Here is a 16,358-nt window from a genome sequence, read left to right as displayed (position 1 = left end):
GTTTAATTTATAGTGGACTGTATTTTTAAAATGGTAAATTGATAAAACGTAGGTAGAACACTTTTATTATGTAACTAAACATAATGTGCAAACAAATCTCGGTGAACCTGCACCTGAGTCTTCAGGTAACGACTGCCGAAGCAGAATGTGCGAGCCTTTTAACAACTGCGATGGCGCCACATGCGCAATACTTCTAGAGTTGAGATGTAACAGTTTGTTTAAATCCCAAGTTATTATTAGTTATTTTTTTAAACACGTAATTTAGATTTAAAAGACATATTCTCTGCAAAATAGTTTTTCTCTTCCATTGTTTGACTGTCAGCCAAGTCGGAAACAATGAATATTTTTCAGTTTTGCGCAGATATATGTCAAGACATTATTTCGCGTTTTTGTCGCCTTCAGAAAGAATGCGTTTTAAAAAGTAGTGAGTCTTAAGAACTTTTTGTAAATAAGCAAGAGTAAGGAGACTTAAAGGAAAGGAAAATCCTACTGCAAGTGATATATATGTGCTTTTTTAGCTTGCTGAGTTCAGAAAAAAAAAAAACCTTCCTATCAACGAATGAACTTGTAAACTAAAATATAAAATCGATAGTACTCATTTGGAAATTTTTAAACTGGTAAGCCGTGCATAAATCGTTTAGTTTTGCTGCATAGATTACTATTTAAGAATTTTTCAATTTAAGAACTTTAATTGATGCAGTGGGGAGAAGCAAAGGTATGTAAGTGCCAAAATTAAGAATTTGGAGGTAACCATCCGTACAAATGGTAGGTGAACCTCTCCTCTGTTTTGAGGCAAGAGATAATACTAGTACCCCAGGAAGGTACTGCTATACGGCTTGATTTAGAAAAAATTTTCAATGAAAGCCTACCTAGGACCAGAACTTTAAAAACGTTTTACTCAAAACTTATTGAAATGTCCACTTAAATCCTTTGCATCTCATTGCCTCATTTCATAGTTTACTTTCAAGATTTTTTTTTTCTTTTTTACTTCCTTGTGGGAAGTAAGAAAGGTAATCAATTTTTCGTACCCTCATAAATTCGGACTCGATTAAAGTGAACTTAGCTTTATCTGGACAGCCATTTAAATGTACATACTGGATAAGCAAAAGGCGAGTTAGCGCAATAATGTAATCTTGTAGTCCGTATTTTGTATTTTTGTAATGTGTTTTGCTATTTTCTCTTTACTCAATTTTATGTTTCATCCTCCTTGAACTTAAAGCACAATTTTAGTACAGTTTTTACACTAGTACTTTGTTATGTATCTTGGCTCAGTTTATAAATTATTTTGTTTAATTCGTACTTTCATTAATGCGGACTAGATGGATCCCCTATTAATCCAGATTGATGAGGGTCTACTGTATTTTCGCCACATCATTAAATTATCATCTTTGTTGTGTGGCTGAGCTTTATTTTGTGTCACACCATTCTGTTGAAGAACGTATCCAACAGACTTCAAAATTGTTAACTGTTGTCTAGTTCTAGTTTTCTGAATTAAGTAAATGAATAAATAAACTAAATGGAAAAAATTGATATGGTCACTGGACACTACATGACTTTCATACTCTCTGTTAAATAATCTAAGATGCGTGTTCTCATAAACACGCTTTACAAGTTATTCTTCTTAAATACGTATTTTTAATGCACAGGTTTTTTTTTTTTTTTTGGTGAATCCTTATACACTTTATGGTAAACGTAAAGAAAGCGAAAAGTTGAAGAAGGGCAACAACTAATGTTTTTGTTGGTGTCTGAAATCTGAAATTTATCTAAAAATTAACTGTAATTTGCATTGAAATGCAGTATATCGGGGGGGGGGGGGGGGTCGCAGTGGGAGTCCCGTTTTCCAAACACCTTTTCCCCACCAAATCATAGCCTTGTTCTTATCTTTCAGAAGCACTCTTGTGCGATTCCACTAAATTAGCCGTGACGATGGATTTTTGATCACTAGTAAGTATGAATTAATCACAGAACGAGTTTCTGTTTTGTTGTACAATGTACAAGTAGAAGGCGACTCTTACAAATAAATCAATTATTTCGTATGGGGTTAATGCCTCGGGAATTGACAGGACAATAGAATAAAATAGAGAATACCTTTGTACAATTCTAGGTTATGAAGTTTCCAAACGTCTTTGACGTGTGGCGTAGTGCCAGATCTTAATGATAGAATCTTAGATCCGTCAGGAAATAACTTTTACTTCTCTCGAACCAGTCTCTTCTGTAGAACATTCATGTTAGTGTTGCAAGTACATGTCTTTCCTACAATTGGGAGCACAGCAGCATGTCCAAAACGTCAAAAAGAAAAATATATTTTATAGTGGGAGGTCTAGGGGAGGGGCTATGGGGCTGCAGCCTCTGCCAGACAAGAGCCTCTGATCCACCAACGCGCATTGTGCCCCCTCCAAACCAAAAGCTGGGCTCCCTCCGTTATATATAACTTTGAAAAATTTGAGGAGCTGCCTAAGCACCTCCCCCCTTCCCATATTATTTTACCCGCCTTATTGAAAAAATACCTTTGTACACTTCAATGAATGTTTGCGACACTAAGACTGTATAAGATAGTGATGAACTCAAACCCTCCTAAAACAAAACCCTGGACTCGCCACTGGGATTGGTGCAGCAGCTTCTCTTCCTCCCGGCTTATACTCGTTATACTCCCTTTATACTCGTTTACTTCCTTTATACTCGTTAATTCCGCTAGCAGTGGACAAAGAAGTTACTTTCAACACACACTGGGCTCTCTCTATCTGAACACTCCCTAATATGCACATCCCGATATTCTGAACACATTTTGACGGAACTCCATAGACAGGCACAGGCTGACTTCTCTGTACTCTGAACACCCTATAATATGAACACCCCAGTATTATGAACGCTATTTTTAACCTCTTTCAATTATTACCTCTCTTTGTACTGGACAGGTTCACAATCAGTACTCGGGAATTCTTATGAACCTAACTGGAAAACCTGAAATACCTTCACAAGTTTATCACAATGATTGAAGAGTATTAAGAAGATGAGGAGAAGATGAAGAAAAACATTTTTTTTTTTTTTTTGTGGATATTGCTGCATCGCATAAAATCATTCAGCTGAGAAATATGAGCCCAAAGTTTCTGCCACTGAACTACGTATTTCAAGAATCCAACCTTTATATCAATTCGTACACTTGATAAAGTACTGAACATAGTCCATTATTGCAATAGAATAAAAATGCATGCAATTTCAGTCTCCCTCTATAATGAAAACCCCCATAATCTGAACCCTTTTTTCGGTCCCATGACTGTTCAAAATAGAGAGAGTCCATTGTATTTTTATTTTGTCTACAGATGAAATTTGGCTTAAGGACATGAAACAAGTGTTAATTTTCATGTCTTTTTTGGTGTACGAAGAAAAATTTATTAGTTTATATTTCAAAAACTGAGAGGAAAGATTCACACCAGTTTTATCAAAACGTAGGGAAATGCGGTATAAGACGTATTTTCTACCGTAACTAGCAAAAAAAAGAGGGAGAAAGAAAATACTCCATACATGCATAATTGATGGACAAAATGTCAGACCCAAGCACGTTTTTTTATTTTCTCCTTTAAAAAATGAACTACAGGTACCGTTTTTTAAGATATAAATCTCTACTTCTTAGTGAGATATAAATCTTTTGCATCAGTAAAGTACTTTTGTAGTAACTTCAGAGGTGTTATTTCGTATGTCTAGAATTTTAACCGATGACAGACCAACAGAAATCTATTTATGTTGACAAATGAGCAGTTTTTACAAGTAACCATGATGGGCGCAGTTCGTACTGTATCTTGAATTTAATCCGAAACCCTGTTTCATTCAAATGAGGAACTAACTCAAATTTATGAAAAATCTGTCGAGCAAAAAGACCTTACTTTTCTTAACACCTATGGTTTGGCGGAAAAAAGAAGATAATTACGGGGACTGCGATTTTTTAATTAAGCGTTGATTCAGCATGTTTTAATTATACATGATTGACGTAAAGGAGTGTTAGCAAGAAAAATTCTACATATCGTCTTTTAATCTATTACAGTGGACGCCGGTTAATTGAATCAGTGGTAATTGAATCAACCGTTTTAATGAATCAAATTGTCAAAAACAGAACAAAATCCATCTTTATTGAATTAGCCGCTTTATTGGATCAGCCGTTTTATGGAATCAAAACTGTTTAGAACATACGTGATTCATATATAAGCGACGGCCACTGTACTTCCTCTGTTATTTAACGATCATGTCGTTCGTCTATTGTGCAATTCAATGGCGGTTTTTATATATTTTTTGTGTATCAGCAAGTGGTAGTTCTCCGACAGAGGTGTTCAAAGTTCAGGCCATCGCGGACACCCAGCTGGAAATATACCAACTTTACCCCCCCCCCCCCCATCCCTTCCTCACAAACAATCTTTGTTGGATATATTTAAATCTTATTTTTAATGTATTATGTGCAAGGTTCGAAAGTATCATGATATTTTCGAAAATATCGAAAATATCCGATATTTTGATATATATTGGATATTTTGGTATATATCCGATATTTTCAATTAGCACAAGCTCAAGTCTTCAAAATAGTAAATACACCCTCAAACCACTTTTTATTTTCTTATATTATAATTACAATCTGTAGACTTAAAACTAAGGGGTTTTTTTTTTCATTATTTAAATCTAATTTTTCATTTCACATTTCTATCAATTTTAATGGAGTTAATTTAGCATTAGCAGTTTTACTCATTTTTCTTCTGTTAGCTACTTTCACAGTTAAATGATTCAGAAATAAATAATATGCATTAGTCGATGCACAGTCATAAGCATTTTCTTTTTTCTAGGTAATGGTTAATATTTAACTAGACACTTTTAATATTATGTATTAAAATTGTTACATAACTAATAATTATATGAATATACTGTCCAACCACGGATTGTATGGAATTTTCAAACGTTTAGATGAGACGAATCTATCTGAATGAGGGAGGAAAGTAAAAATTTGATGTACGTATTCCGCTCATTTGAATGAGACTCTGCTTCTGCAAAAGTTGAGATCGCTAAAAATAATAGATTTGTCCATTTCCGGCTGTAAAGCGGATGTTTGTCTTTCCATACAATCCGTGGTCAGACAGTAAAATACAAGTAAAAAAGGAATATTATACTATTTTGTTATATAATGATGTATTAATGCATCATAGAATATAGCTATAACTTTTTGGTTATTTAAAAAAATAATTGAACAATATTATGTTTAATGTACTTTTTATATTGAAAATACCGTAGTCGAAAAAATAAATATCAAAATATCATATTTTCAAAATAAATATCGAATATATATCGTGATATATATCATGATATATATCGACTGATATATATCGGCAAACCCTGATTACGTGTATTTACATATTGTTCAAAACATTTATTCATTTTTTTTTCTTTTTTTTTCTAAATTTAACTAATGCCTACAGTTTAGGCAAACCTAGCCTGGCGGCATTGTGAAGGCTAACGCAGTTCCCAATCACAACATTACGACTCAGCGCAGCCAGGTTAGGTTTGCCCGAACTAGTTTTCATTACTTACTTAACATTATTATTTTGGGCTGTTCTAGTAAAAATAAACTTAAAAATCAATGTCTAGGAATTGATGTTACCAAAACTTTTCTGTTATTTCCTAGTAATAACGAACTTATTGGAATCTGAACAAAACGTCATTAACTTTCTTTAAACGAGATCATTATCAATACGAGTTTTATAATAAGTGCTTTAGGATTTTAAATAACAATACAGTAATGTTTTTAAAAAAGTGTGTTTAATTACACAAAAAGTAAAGTAGGGGAATGTGGGCAAAGTGGAACACAAGATGACTGAGCTTTTTTGAAATGAAAAAAATTGAAATTTGTTTTGAAAATAATTGTATTTTTGATAAAACTTTCATTGAAATAGTATTTTTTAATTTTGGCAGTAAATTTTCGCTTAAAAAAAGTGAAAATTTTTCACTTTTAAAGTAAAAAAAGGAAATATTTTCTAATCAATTATGAAAAATATTTTTCATCAAATGAATCAGTAAAACAAAAAGGTTGAGTGAATAAATAAAAAGATACTGGGGTAAAAAAAAAAAATTAATTTGAATGTTGACATCTGGAATTCAAACTATGTTTTTCGCAATCACGAGTGTGTGTATGTAGGCGTGTATGTTTGTGTGTGGGGTTTGTGTGTAGGGGGTATGTGTATGTGTGTGTAGAAATGTGTGTTTGTGTCTGTGTGCTGGCATAAGTGTGTGGGTAGTTGTGTGTATGAATGTGTGTGGGGGGTATGTGTATGTGGGGGTGTGTAGGCATGAATGTGTGGGTAGTTGTGTGTATGTTTTTGTTTATGTATGTGTGGGTGTCTGTATGTATGCATGTGTGTATGTGTTTGTATGTGTTTTTGTATGTGTGTGTGTGTGTTTGTGTGTGCAGTTGTGTATGTATGCGCGTGTGTGTAGGACGTGGATGCAACCTGGAGACGGCTTTCGCTATAGGAGCAGCATCGTGAGGAGCCGGTCGACGGTGACAGGGTGCGGAGGGTGGCGGTGGGAAAAATCAAAGGAACGTAAAAAACAGTCAAGTGAGAACAATAAGCATTCGTGATTACTCAATAATGAAGTAAATAAATTAATGCATGAGAACAAATAAATGAGTGAGTAAAAGAGTGAATGAATAAGAAAATAAGTGAATGAATAAATAAGTGTAGATGAATTACTAAATTATTGTATTGTGTTAATAAAGTTATTAATAAGGAATACGTAAGAGATTTACTAAATGATTGAAAATTTAATTAGGAATGCATAAGAGATTTAATAAATGATTGAATAATTAAACGAAATTAACTACTATTTCATTTTGCCCCATCCACTTTGCCCCGCGCGTAACTTGTCTAATTATGCGAAATACGTCTTTCTTTCCTAATAATCAAGCTGAAAGTCTATCTGTCTGGATGTCCGGATATCCGGAGGTTGTCTGGATGTATCTGGATCTCTGTGACGCGCATAGCGCCTAGACCGTTCGGCCGATTTTCATGAAATTTGGCACAAAGTTAGTTTGTAGCATGGGGTGTGCACCTCGAAGCGATTTTTTGAAAATTCGATGTGGTTCTTTTTCTATTCCAATTTTAAGAACAAAACTATTATAAGATGGACGAGTAAATTACGAAATTATCATAACGTGGAACCGTAACATGGGCACAAGCCAATTGGTGAGATACGAAATTATCATAACGTGGAACCGTAACATGGGTACAAGCCAATTGGCGAGAAAATTCCCCATACATTATTTGTAAATATACAGGCGAACCAAAAGACCTTTTAATATTTCTATTACGGGCGAAACCGTGCGGGTACCACTAGTAAAATATAAATAAGCTTTATATTAACTAAATAAATACTGCATCGAATATTAGAAGGTCTCAATTAATGTTTCAAGCGTTAATTACCAAAACTTTATCATTTAAGACTACCAAAAATAATTTTCGGCTAACAGGAAAATATCACAATCTTATACATATAAAATCTGAGTATCTATCTATCTATCTATGTCCAAGCTTCTTCTCCCGAACGACAGTGAACTGACCATCGAACCAGGTATCGATGGATTCGTAATCCTCCCGTCTTCATGTTTGGCTATTTAACATAATTCTCCGATAATAATTAGCGGAGATACCAATTAAAAACTTTTAATTATGACTCTTAGATTTCAAAATCAAATCACTATTTTTCGAAGGCTTTCCTCCATTCAAATTATTATTCAGTGCTTCAACTCAACTTTCCGGATGAACGCTTTTATTAAAATTTACAGCGTGAAGAAAATCATTGAAAAGAAACATCTGTTGCAATTTTTTTTCTCGAATATAAAGAAATAAAATTAGGCTTTTGTTTTAAGGCTTTTCCTGTAATCAGGGTGTTTAAGTTGTTTACTTTTCGATTATTTTGCCGTAATCTGCAGCAAAATTTTGCTGTTTTTTTTTTCTTTTTGTTCAAGCCTGATTGTTAAATACGCGTCACATGACATAACTTTCATTTTCGAGGAGGACCGTGCACGTCGTAAAGTAAATGAGTGATTTACAAGTTATTTGAGTTCTTTGAGGGTTTGTACCTGGAAAACGGATTGATGTAATTCTTGTACGACCATGTGGATAGAATCCATCCAAATATTTATCTGAGTGGTATGTTGCATTAATAAACACCCGGGCAACGCCGGGTTGTAGACTATTTTATGTAAAAAGCGGATTGTTATTGTGCATAAATATTTCCGATATAGTCTATCAGATGTAATTCAGTTTAACGTGAGTAAAGATTATAGTTGATAATGCATATATTTTCCCCTTTTGTGCTGACTGAAAATGTACTCATAACTTGTATCATTGATAACGATTATTAACGTTGATGAGGTGTTTTGGCAAAAATATGTTTTACTGGTGTTTTGCAAACCTTGCTTTACGCGCATTTATTTATTCCTTAACGCGTTAGAAACTAGTGTCAGTGTACTACAAAAGCATCAACTGGACTGCTCTAACATTTTTTAGGTAGCCCGTGCAACGCCGGGCACGCAGCTAGTATGAGTATTAATTTTTGAAAATTGCTCTTATTATCATATTCTATGATTTTCAGGGTTTTTTTTTTTTTTTTTTTTTTTTTTGACTGGAATAGACTACATGTGTTACTACATAGTTAAAGTATTACTAGATAGGTGACGCTAAAAGCAGGGTAAATATTTCACCATTTCAGTTTGCCTCACTTTCCCCTACTTATGAACATAATTATGATATTCAAAAATAATATTCAGGTATTCTTTCAGAAATCATCATGTCAGTGGTGTGATCGTATCTTCTTCTACACAGATAAATCAATGAGATGAATGAAGTTGTTACTTACATTTGATTATATCCGAACTTCTGGGGAGAATGGGGTCGTTTCCAAAATTTTAAAAGTATTTTTTTCTGAAAATGCGTGCTTAAAAACATAGGATCTGACCATTTTTTAAATAATTTGTTTCAGTTAAATATTTTTTAAAAATTACTTAAATCTGTGAGTTTCCATTGTTTATGCTTCTGCCGATGACATCACACATGATGAAATGCCATTCAGTGTTGCCATCCACCGAGCAAAATATTTAATTCGCATCTTTACTCACGTGTATTGGCAACGATATGGTTGATATCAAGCGTATAGCGCGCAATTTTAATTCGCTTCTTGATTATCATAACGTGGCAACGCAGTAGAAAGATGCGCCAAAAAGCTTCATTTGTGACGTCATGAGGACCACGCCTTGTTTGAAAAATCGGACACTTTAAAAAATTAATTAAAAAATAACTGTTGGGAAAACGAAGATATTTTCTGGGTCCATGTTATTTTTTTTTTTTTTTGCTTATTCTATCAATTTCAGTGACTAAAAGTACTAGTTTTGACTGAAGGAAACAACCCCAAAATCGCACTTCTGGTTCAATATTCTTAAGTCGATTTCACTTTACACTTTTTGTGTTTCTTTGTGTAGGAAATGTTAGTTCACACAAATACGTTATACAAAAAAGTGCAACAATTTTGAGGGCTTTGTTTGGAAAATACATGGTATATAGTCATCTCACGATTGTTAGCGCTTATTGACGGACGAATCTACTTCAAAATCGATTGAAAATAAAGAAAGACAGGTTTGCTAAAATCAAACATTGGAAAAGCAAGTTTCCTTCGTGAAGCTTCGTTGTTTGTCTATAATTTTGTAAGAAAAGCGTGTAAGGTAGGTAAATGCACCAGTTGTGGCCACTGCTTCAGTAGTGGCCACTTTAATGTTTATATTTTAAAAATAAGGATTCTAGGTGTCCCAGTGGATTCAAACTTGCAGGAGCGGTAGACCTCAGGCTATAATGTAGTGGGCAGTCCCAGCAGGAGTAGGTGGAGCATCATGGAAAATTATTATCAACTATTTAATACGGTCGCCTGGATTGTCGATGTTTTTTCAGCTGTCTTCTAACCAGGGTTGACTTTCTGCTGGCAGAAACTAGTTTTTGCCGTGCCAGTGGCAGAAACTGATTATAACCGGTTAAAACTGGCAGAAACTGGCAAAAACTTAAAATCGTCTTAAAAAACTAAAGTAATTACTAAATGATATTTGTTTAGGTAAACAAAAAAATGTAACTTCATTTCAAAAATAAAATGTTATGCTAGTGCCGTTGATTTAGTTCAGAAAGGGAACTTTTCAATTGCTGATGCTCGTAATATTTGGATTAATCTAACAAAGGACGAAAATCCTATCCGGGTTCTTATGATAGAGGAGTGACATACAAAATTAAACTGGCATTACTGTTTGTAATTTGCTCGACTGTTTGTAATTTGCTCACAAATAAGCTTCATCTAAATTGCTTGTGATTGAAATTATCATGTGTTTCCAGAAGAAAGTGTCAAATTTTACTTGCCAATATTAATCTAGATTTTGTACCTAATATCATAGCTTTGCAAAACAAATTGGCCCCACTTCTCGAAACTCATTTTTCCAGTCGAATTTTTACCTCTACCCTAGTTACTACATGATGGACCAGTTAAAAAAAAATATACAATTTGAAAGTTTTATGAATATTGCTTGTTCCTTGATGCCTTGCCTGCTAGCTCTTTTGTTGCAACAATATTCTAAAGTTTCTCATTTCGTGCACATTAAATTGAGAAACTATTTAGATTTTTGGAACCACCTTTTCCATGAAGCAACTGAAGGGTCCAAACAACATTTCATTCAGAATTGTGATAATATTGTAAATTAAACTGTGCTTTGGTTAACAGTTATTTTTTCCATGCATTTTCTACTGTCTGTCAATAGTTTTTTTTTTTTTTTTGTAATTTTGAGAGTTTTTGCCAGTTTCTGCCGAAAATGTGGCAGAAAGTGGTTTTTGCCATGCCGGTTTTAACCGGTTTCTACCAGTGGTTTTAACCGCCCCGGCAGAAACTTGCCAGCCCTGCTTCTAACGCTTCTCCATAACGAGGTATATAAACATTGTGTCGTATTATGAATAGAACAATGCTCAAAAATAATATTTTTAGAGCTGTAACCATGTTATGAAATGTGAAAGATCATGTTTGGAACGTTTTCAACTCGAAAAAGTTGCTTTCTTGGCTGACAGTTTATCTGGCCACTACTAGTACCAAAAAAGTTCTGTAATTCAAAAGTGGCCACCTAGTGGCCACTTTTCATAAATCAACTCGAATTTCCATTTTATAGAATGTAATCTCTTTACATAATAACCTGCCTCATTTCTGACATAATATTATTGTGTGATCTAGTAGTGGCCACCCGGTGGCCACTTCTAAACAGCAATATGGCCACTACTGACTCATGTACATTATATAATGGCCACTGATGGATCAAATTTGCGGTTTGAAAAAAATTGAACAAACTGACATTCTGGCATTTTTAAAAAATGGGACGATTAGGGAAGAGAAGAGCTATAATATGCTCATTGAGTTTCAAATATAGTAATTGGTAGTGTAGGCTCACAGTTTAAAAAAGCCATAAAAATATGCTTCACTGTGGCGACTGCTAGTGCGCTTACCTCTTCTATGGACAGGCCCGGATTACTCAACAGGCCATCCCCTAGGCCCATACGCCCTAGCCTAGGGGCGCATATCACGGGGGGGGGGGATTATTAAAGAGCTTGTTAGGAAACAAAAAGAAACAGGAGTATGGCGCGCTAGCACAAAACAGGAGAAACATTCTACTAGAACCGAGAGAGATATTGCAACCTGCTTGTTGAGCAGGTAAAAAAGATGAAGGGGGAAGGGCATAATGCTTGATCGAAGTTATCATTTTTCTAAGCAAAGCAGATAATTTTTAATTTCTTAGATTTAAGCAATCATTTCTTGAAAATACAGATTTTTTTTTAAAAGGTAAAACACTTATTATAAGTAAGTTACACACAGTAAAATTAGAAAAAGCCATGATATATAAAATTCCCAGTTATAACACTTGTTTATGGAACAATTTTTCTCTTTGGTAGTCTAAATCATGTCAGTAAGTATGTGTTTTGCAATTTATAATCTATTGATTCATATTTATTTATGACTGCTAATAGTCAGGGACGCCCAAAATTCAAATTTTTGGGAAGGGGGAAATTATCAGTTTACCGGATAAAACTTCAAAGCTTACCGAATAAAAAAAAAGAACATGGTACTACTAGTAGTTTTCTAAATTATCTGTGACTAGCAATAATTTAGGTAGTTACTAAAATTATGTTTACAATAAATAGCATAAATAATCGGAAAAAAAAATATTAAAGTACTTAAAAAAGTAATTTACCAGACAAAACCAGATATTTACCGCCAAAGTTTTATGATAGGTTACAAATGTTGTAAAATTTCCGAATTTGTAAAATATGTAACATTTACGGACTTTTTAAAAATTTTACCTTCGAAAATTCCCTGATTTCTGTATTTTATCGATGTACAAAACGTCCGTAATTAATTCTTCTGACCAATTTTATTTTCTAAAATCTTCATTAACTTAAGGCATAGCTGAGAATTAATGATGATTTTTATGAGTCTCTTGAATCAACACGGATGACTTAAAATTTTTGCATCGAATGCGATCGGCAAAATTAGAAGTCTAAAAGTTCTCAACTACACAATAAGACATATAAAAAGGGGTTAAAAATAATGCGAATTGCGTAATTATAAATGTCCAAAAGGTAAAATCACAACGAAAAGAAAAAAGAGCGAGTATTAAAGAAGCAGATGCAATCGCATTTAGAAATGTGTGAAAAATTGGGATTAACACGTAATAGCGTAAAAAATGACCAAGATGCGTAAGTTTAAGCTAATGTGTAGAATTCGATAAATATGCATGTTCTTGAACTCGAAATCCATGACCAATTGTCAATTTCCATGATTTTTGAGCACTTTTTGCCGAAAATCATGACTTTCCATGACCATTTTTGATCATAGCCGAAATCCATGACTTTCTAGGTGCATGGGCACCCTACCTTTAGTAGTATTGAAAACTTATGCTACCAATTTCCTATATCCATTGATAAACCTTGCTAAGTTGTAGGAAACAAATTGTCCTAGAATTACATTGAATTGTGTACTTACTATTTTCTTATGAACTAGTGGTACCCGCACGGCTTTGCCCGTAGTAGAAAAATTAAAAGGTCTTTTGGTTTGCCTATGTAGTTACAAATAATGTATGGTGACTTGTCGCCAATTGGCTTGCCCATGTTACGGTTCCACGTTATGATAACTTGGTAATTTACTCGTCCATCTTATAATTTTGCTCGAGAAAATGTTCTTAAAATTGGAATAGAAAACGAACAAAATCGAATTTTCGAAAAATCGCTTCTAGGTGCACACTCCCATGCTACAAACTAACTTTGTGCCAAATTTCATGAAAATCAGCCGAACGGTCTAGATGCTATGCGCGTCACAGACATCCAGACAGACAAAGATCCAGATATACAGACAGATAGACTTTCAGCTTTTTTATTAGTGAAGATGATTTTGTAGTGATGATAATTATTCAGTTCGTACTTACCAAAGTTCATATGTAGAATACTTATAAGTACATTCATTTTCTTGATTTTTTACATTAGCGTACAAAAAATACAAATACAAGTTTTCTACTAAAAACTTTTTATTTTATCCTAAGTACGTATGTACTTTGAAGAAAGAAATGTACAATAAAAATGCGATTAATATATTGGTACTTAATGTAACTATCATATTGAATCAATTTTATCCATCAGTTATTTGAATTTAAAGTGAGTAATGTGAATTCTAATGAAAGGATGTCAGATGGCCTCTACTGACTCATGCATGTGGCCACTACTGAAAATCTCAGATTTTGGAGTGGCCACTATTGAATCAAATTTGAAGTTTGGGAAAAAATGGATAAAAAATGAAAACATTTAAATTCTGGCATTTTTAGAAAATGGGACGATTCAGGAATAGTTGGGCTATAATACGTTCATTGAGCTAAAAAATTGGAATTAAATTGTAGACCCACAGTTTAAAAAAGACATAAAATATGCTTAACTGTGGCCACTACTAGTGCATTACCTTATAGTGTGGCTCAGCATTCATGGCACTCGATGGAAGAGTCAAAAACATAGAATTTCTAGGAAAGGGAGAGGGCAGTAAACTCAATAAGGACATCAAGACTGCCACAGTATTCTCCTGATCAGGAAGTTAGGTGTGAATTTTCTTTTGAAATCTATTTCTTATTGTAAACAAACAACGACACTTCACAAGAAAAAGTTGTTTCAACATCGCTTAATTAAAGTAACTAGTTCTTACCTTGTTTTCAATCGATTTTAAGGTGGGCACTCTTCTTTAAAAAATATTTACAAAATTATAACTTACTACAAACATGATACCTAGCGAATTGGGAGGAACGAAATGAGCATCATTTTTGCAAAAACTAATAATTTTCCTTCATGTTACAATGTTCTGATTTGTTTTAAATTAACTGCTCTAACTAAAAAAAACGAGTTTTAGTAAAATAAAATTAAAAAAAAAACATAAAAAGCAAAAAAAAAAAAAAAAGCTTTTGGCAGGTAATATTACGAAGTTCAGTTGCTAATTGAAAATAGGCCTGCTTATTTGTGGGTGTACTTCTTGTTTTAACCTGATGTTAAAATTTATACTTTGTACTCAGGTTGTAGCCCAACGTGCGAAATCATGCTTAACACCGAACGTGGGAGCTGTTTCCCTGTAAAATAAGTAGGCCGAAAATGAGAGCTAGTTATGACACGAATAGCTTAACACACAATTTCGTAATGTTGTTGCCTCTTTCTAAAGAGGAGGCACCTGTTTCATCACCTGCTTTTTTACGATGCTGGCTGGTGACAAGGTGGAGAGAAAAAGTCTATTAATCACAATTTGATCTTGAAGACAACAGATGCGTTTGTTGGTATGGTTTTGCAATTAGGAGTATATGGGTATGTTCGGATCATTACTTAAATAAATAGTAATAATAGAGGCATGGTTTCATCGGAAACTTCACTAGAGTTGAAGAAATTGCAGAATGCTTATGTTTGTACTAGGAAATTGGAAAATAGTTGACATTTCTTGAAAATTGCTATTTGTCAATCTTTATTTTTTTTTTTTTTTTTTGCTCAGGTTGGAGTTTGTGGCTCTAATTAAATTTAATCTACACCCTTTCCTCTTAATAATGTTTTTTTATCCTAACAAATATTGACATTATTTTGGAAAATTTATAAAATAAATGTATGGTACGGAATGATTTATTCACTATGAGTGTTGCGTTTATATCATGTGAGTTGTTCTGGAGATAGTTCTCTTCATATCTTACTTATTTATCTGTCATGTGCCTGAAATCTCGAATCTGACACATTGAAGTTCATAGTTGCAAGTTAAGTTTTTCATTTTTTCTAAAATATTTCATTTTTATAACGAAGCGAAATTTCAGGGAGATGTTTCTCTTATTTATTGTAAATCATGCACGATTATTAATCATTGTTATTATATTGTTATTCTTGTTTAGGTTAATATATCTATATATGTCAAAAAAAATTGGGGGCTGTTTATGTGTGTGTATGTGTATGTTCCTTATACAAATGACAAATCCATTGTTTACGTCGAATCTTTGCCAAATTTGGCACAGTGGTCCTTTGTTTAGAGCAGGAATCAGTAGCTGGAGGGAGCAGGCCCAATCATTGGCTTAGGAAAAACTGAGGCAAAGATCCCGAGTCACGTGATTTAACTACGACGAATAGGCGACACGTTTTGCATAAAACTAATGAAAGGAACCTAGTTTCATCCAATACTTTACTTCAAATACCGTCATGCGTCTTAGGATCTTTGCTTCAAGAATAAGAGGCTTCACTCTGTCCTTCTTTTATTTCTTCTCAATGGTCCTTTGTGCTCAAGGATTCACATAAGGGGGAGGGGGGTCGCCAGAAAAATCCATAAAACAGAATTTATATTCCTTTTAATAACAATGGCTAACTTTTTGGAATTAAAAAAAAAGCAAAACAAATAAAGCTAAATTTAAATTTTGAGTCATTAAATTGCTCTTTTCTACACTTTGATGAGAATTTTTGCGCTTTTTCTGTCTTTTTATTTAAGCTTGATTGTTGCACATGCGTCACTTGACACAACTTTCATTTTTGAAGCAGACCGTGCATCGCCGGGAATTGTAGCTGTTTACTAATAATAATAAGAATAACTTCGTTCAAATAGTGTCAGTTTTACAGGTTTGGGGAGGCCTGCAATGCATTTTGGAGTCCTCTTGGAGCTGAGCAGAACTATGTAAAATATTTCTCATGTGCTTTTTTGGAACTCCTTCGGAGACCCTGGTCATGTGGGGACCCCTCGCGATTGCGGCATGGCAAATCCGCGTCTGT

General features: G+C 33.8%; 1 protein-coding gene across 1 annotated transcript in view; it reads left to right on the top strand.

The window, feature by feature from the left end:
* The first annotated feature begins 14,926 nt into the window (after nucleotides 1–14,926).
* Nucleotides 14,927–16,358, top strand: part of LOC129216475 (stromal interaction molecule 1-like) — a 62,514-nt gene continuing 61,082 nt past the window's right edge. Inside the window, exon 1 of the mRNA XM_054850690.1 lies at nucleotides 14,927–14,930. Coding sequence (XP_054706665.1) covers nucleotides 14,927–14,930 — 4 coding nt within the window. The remainder of the gene's footprint in view (nucleotides 14,931–16,358) is intronic.

Source organism: Uloborus diversus, chromosome 2, assembly GCF_026930045.1.
Source record: "Uloborus diversus isolate 005 chromosome 2, Udiv.v.3.1, whole genome shotgun sequence".
Taxonomy (NCBI): domain Eukaryota; kingdom Metazoa; phylum Arthropoda; class Arachnida; order Araneae; family Uloboridae; genus Uloborus; species Uloborus diversus.
This window is presented reverse-complemented; position numbering and strand designations above follow the sequence as displayed.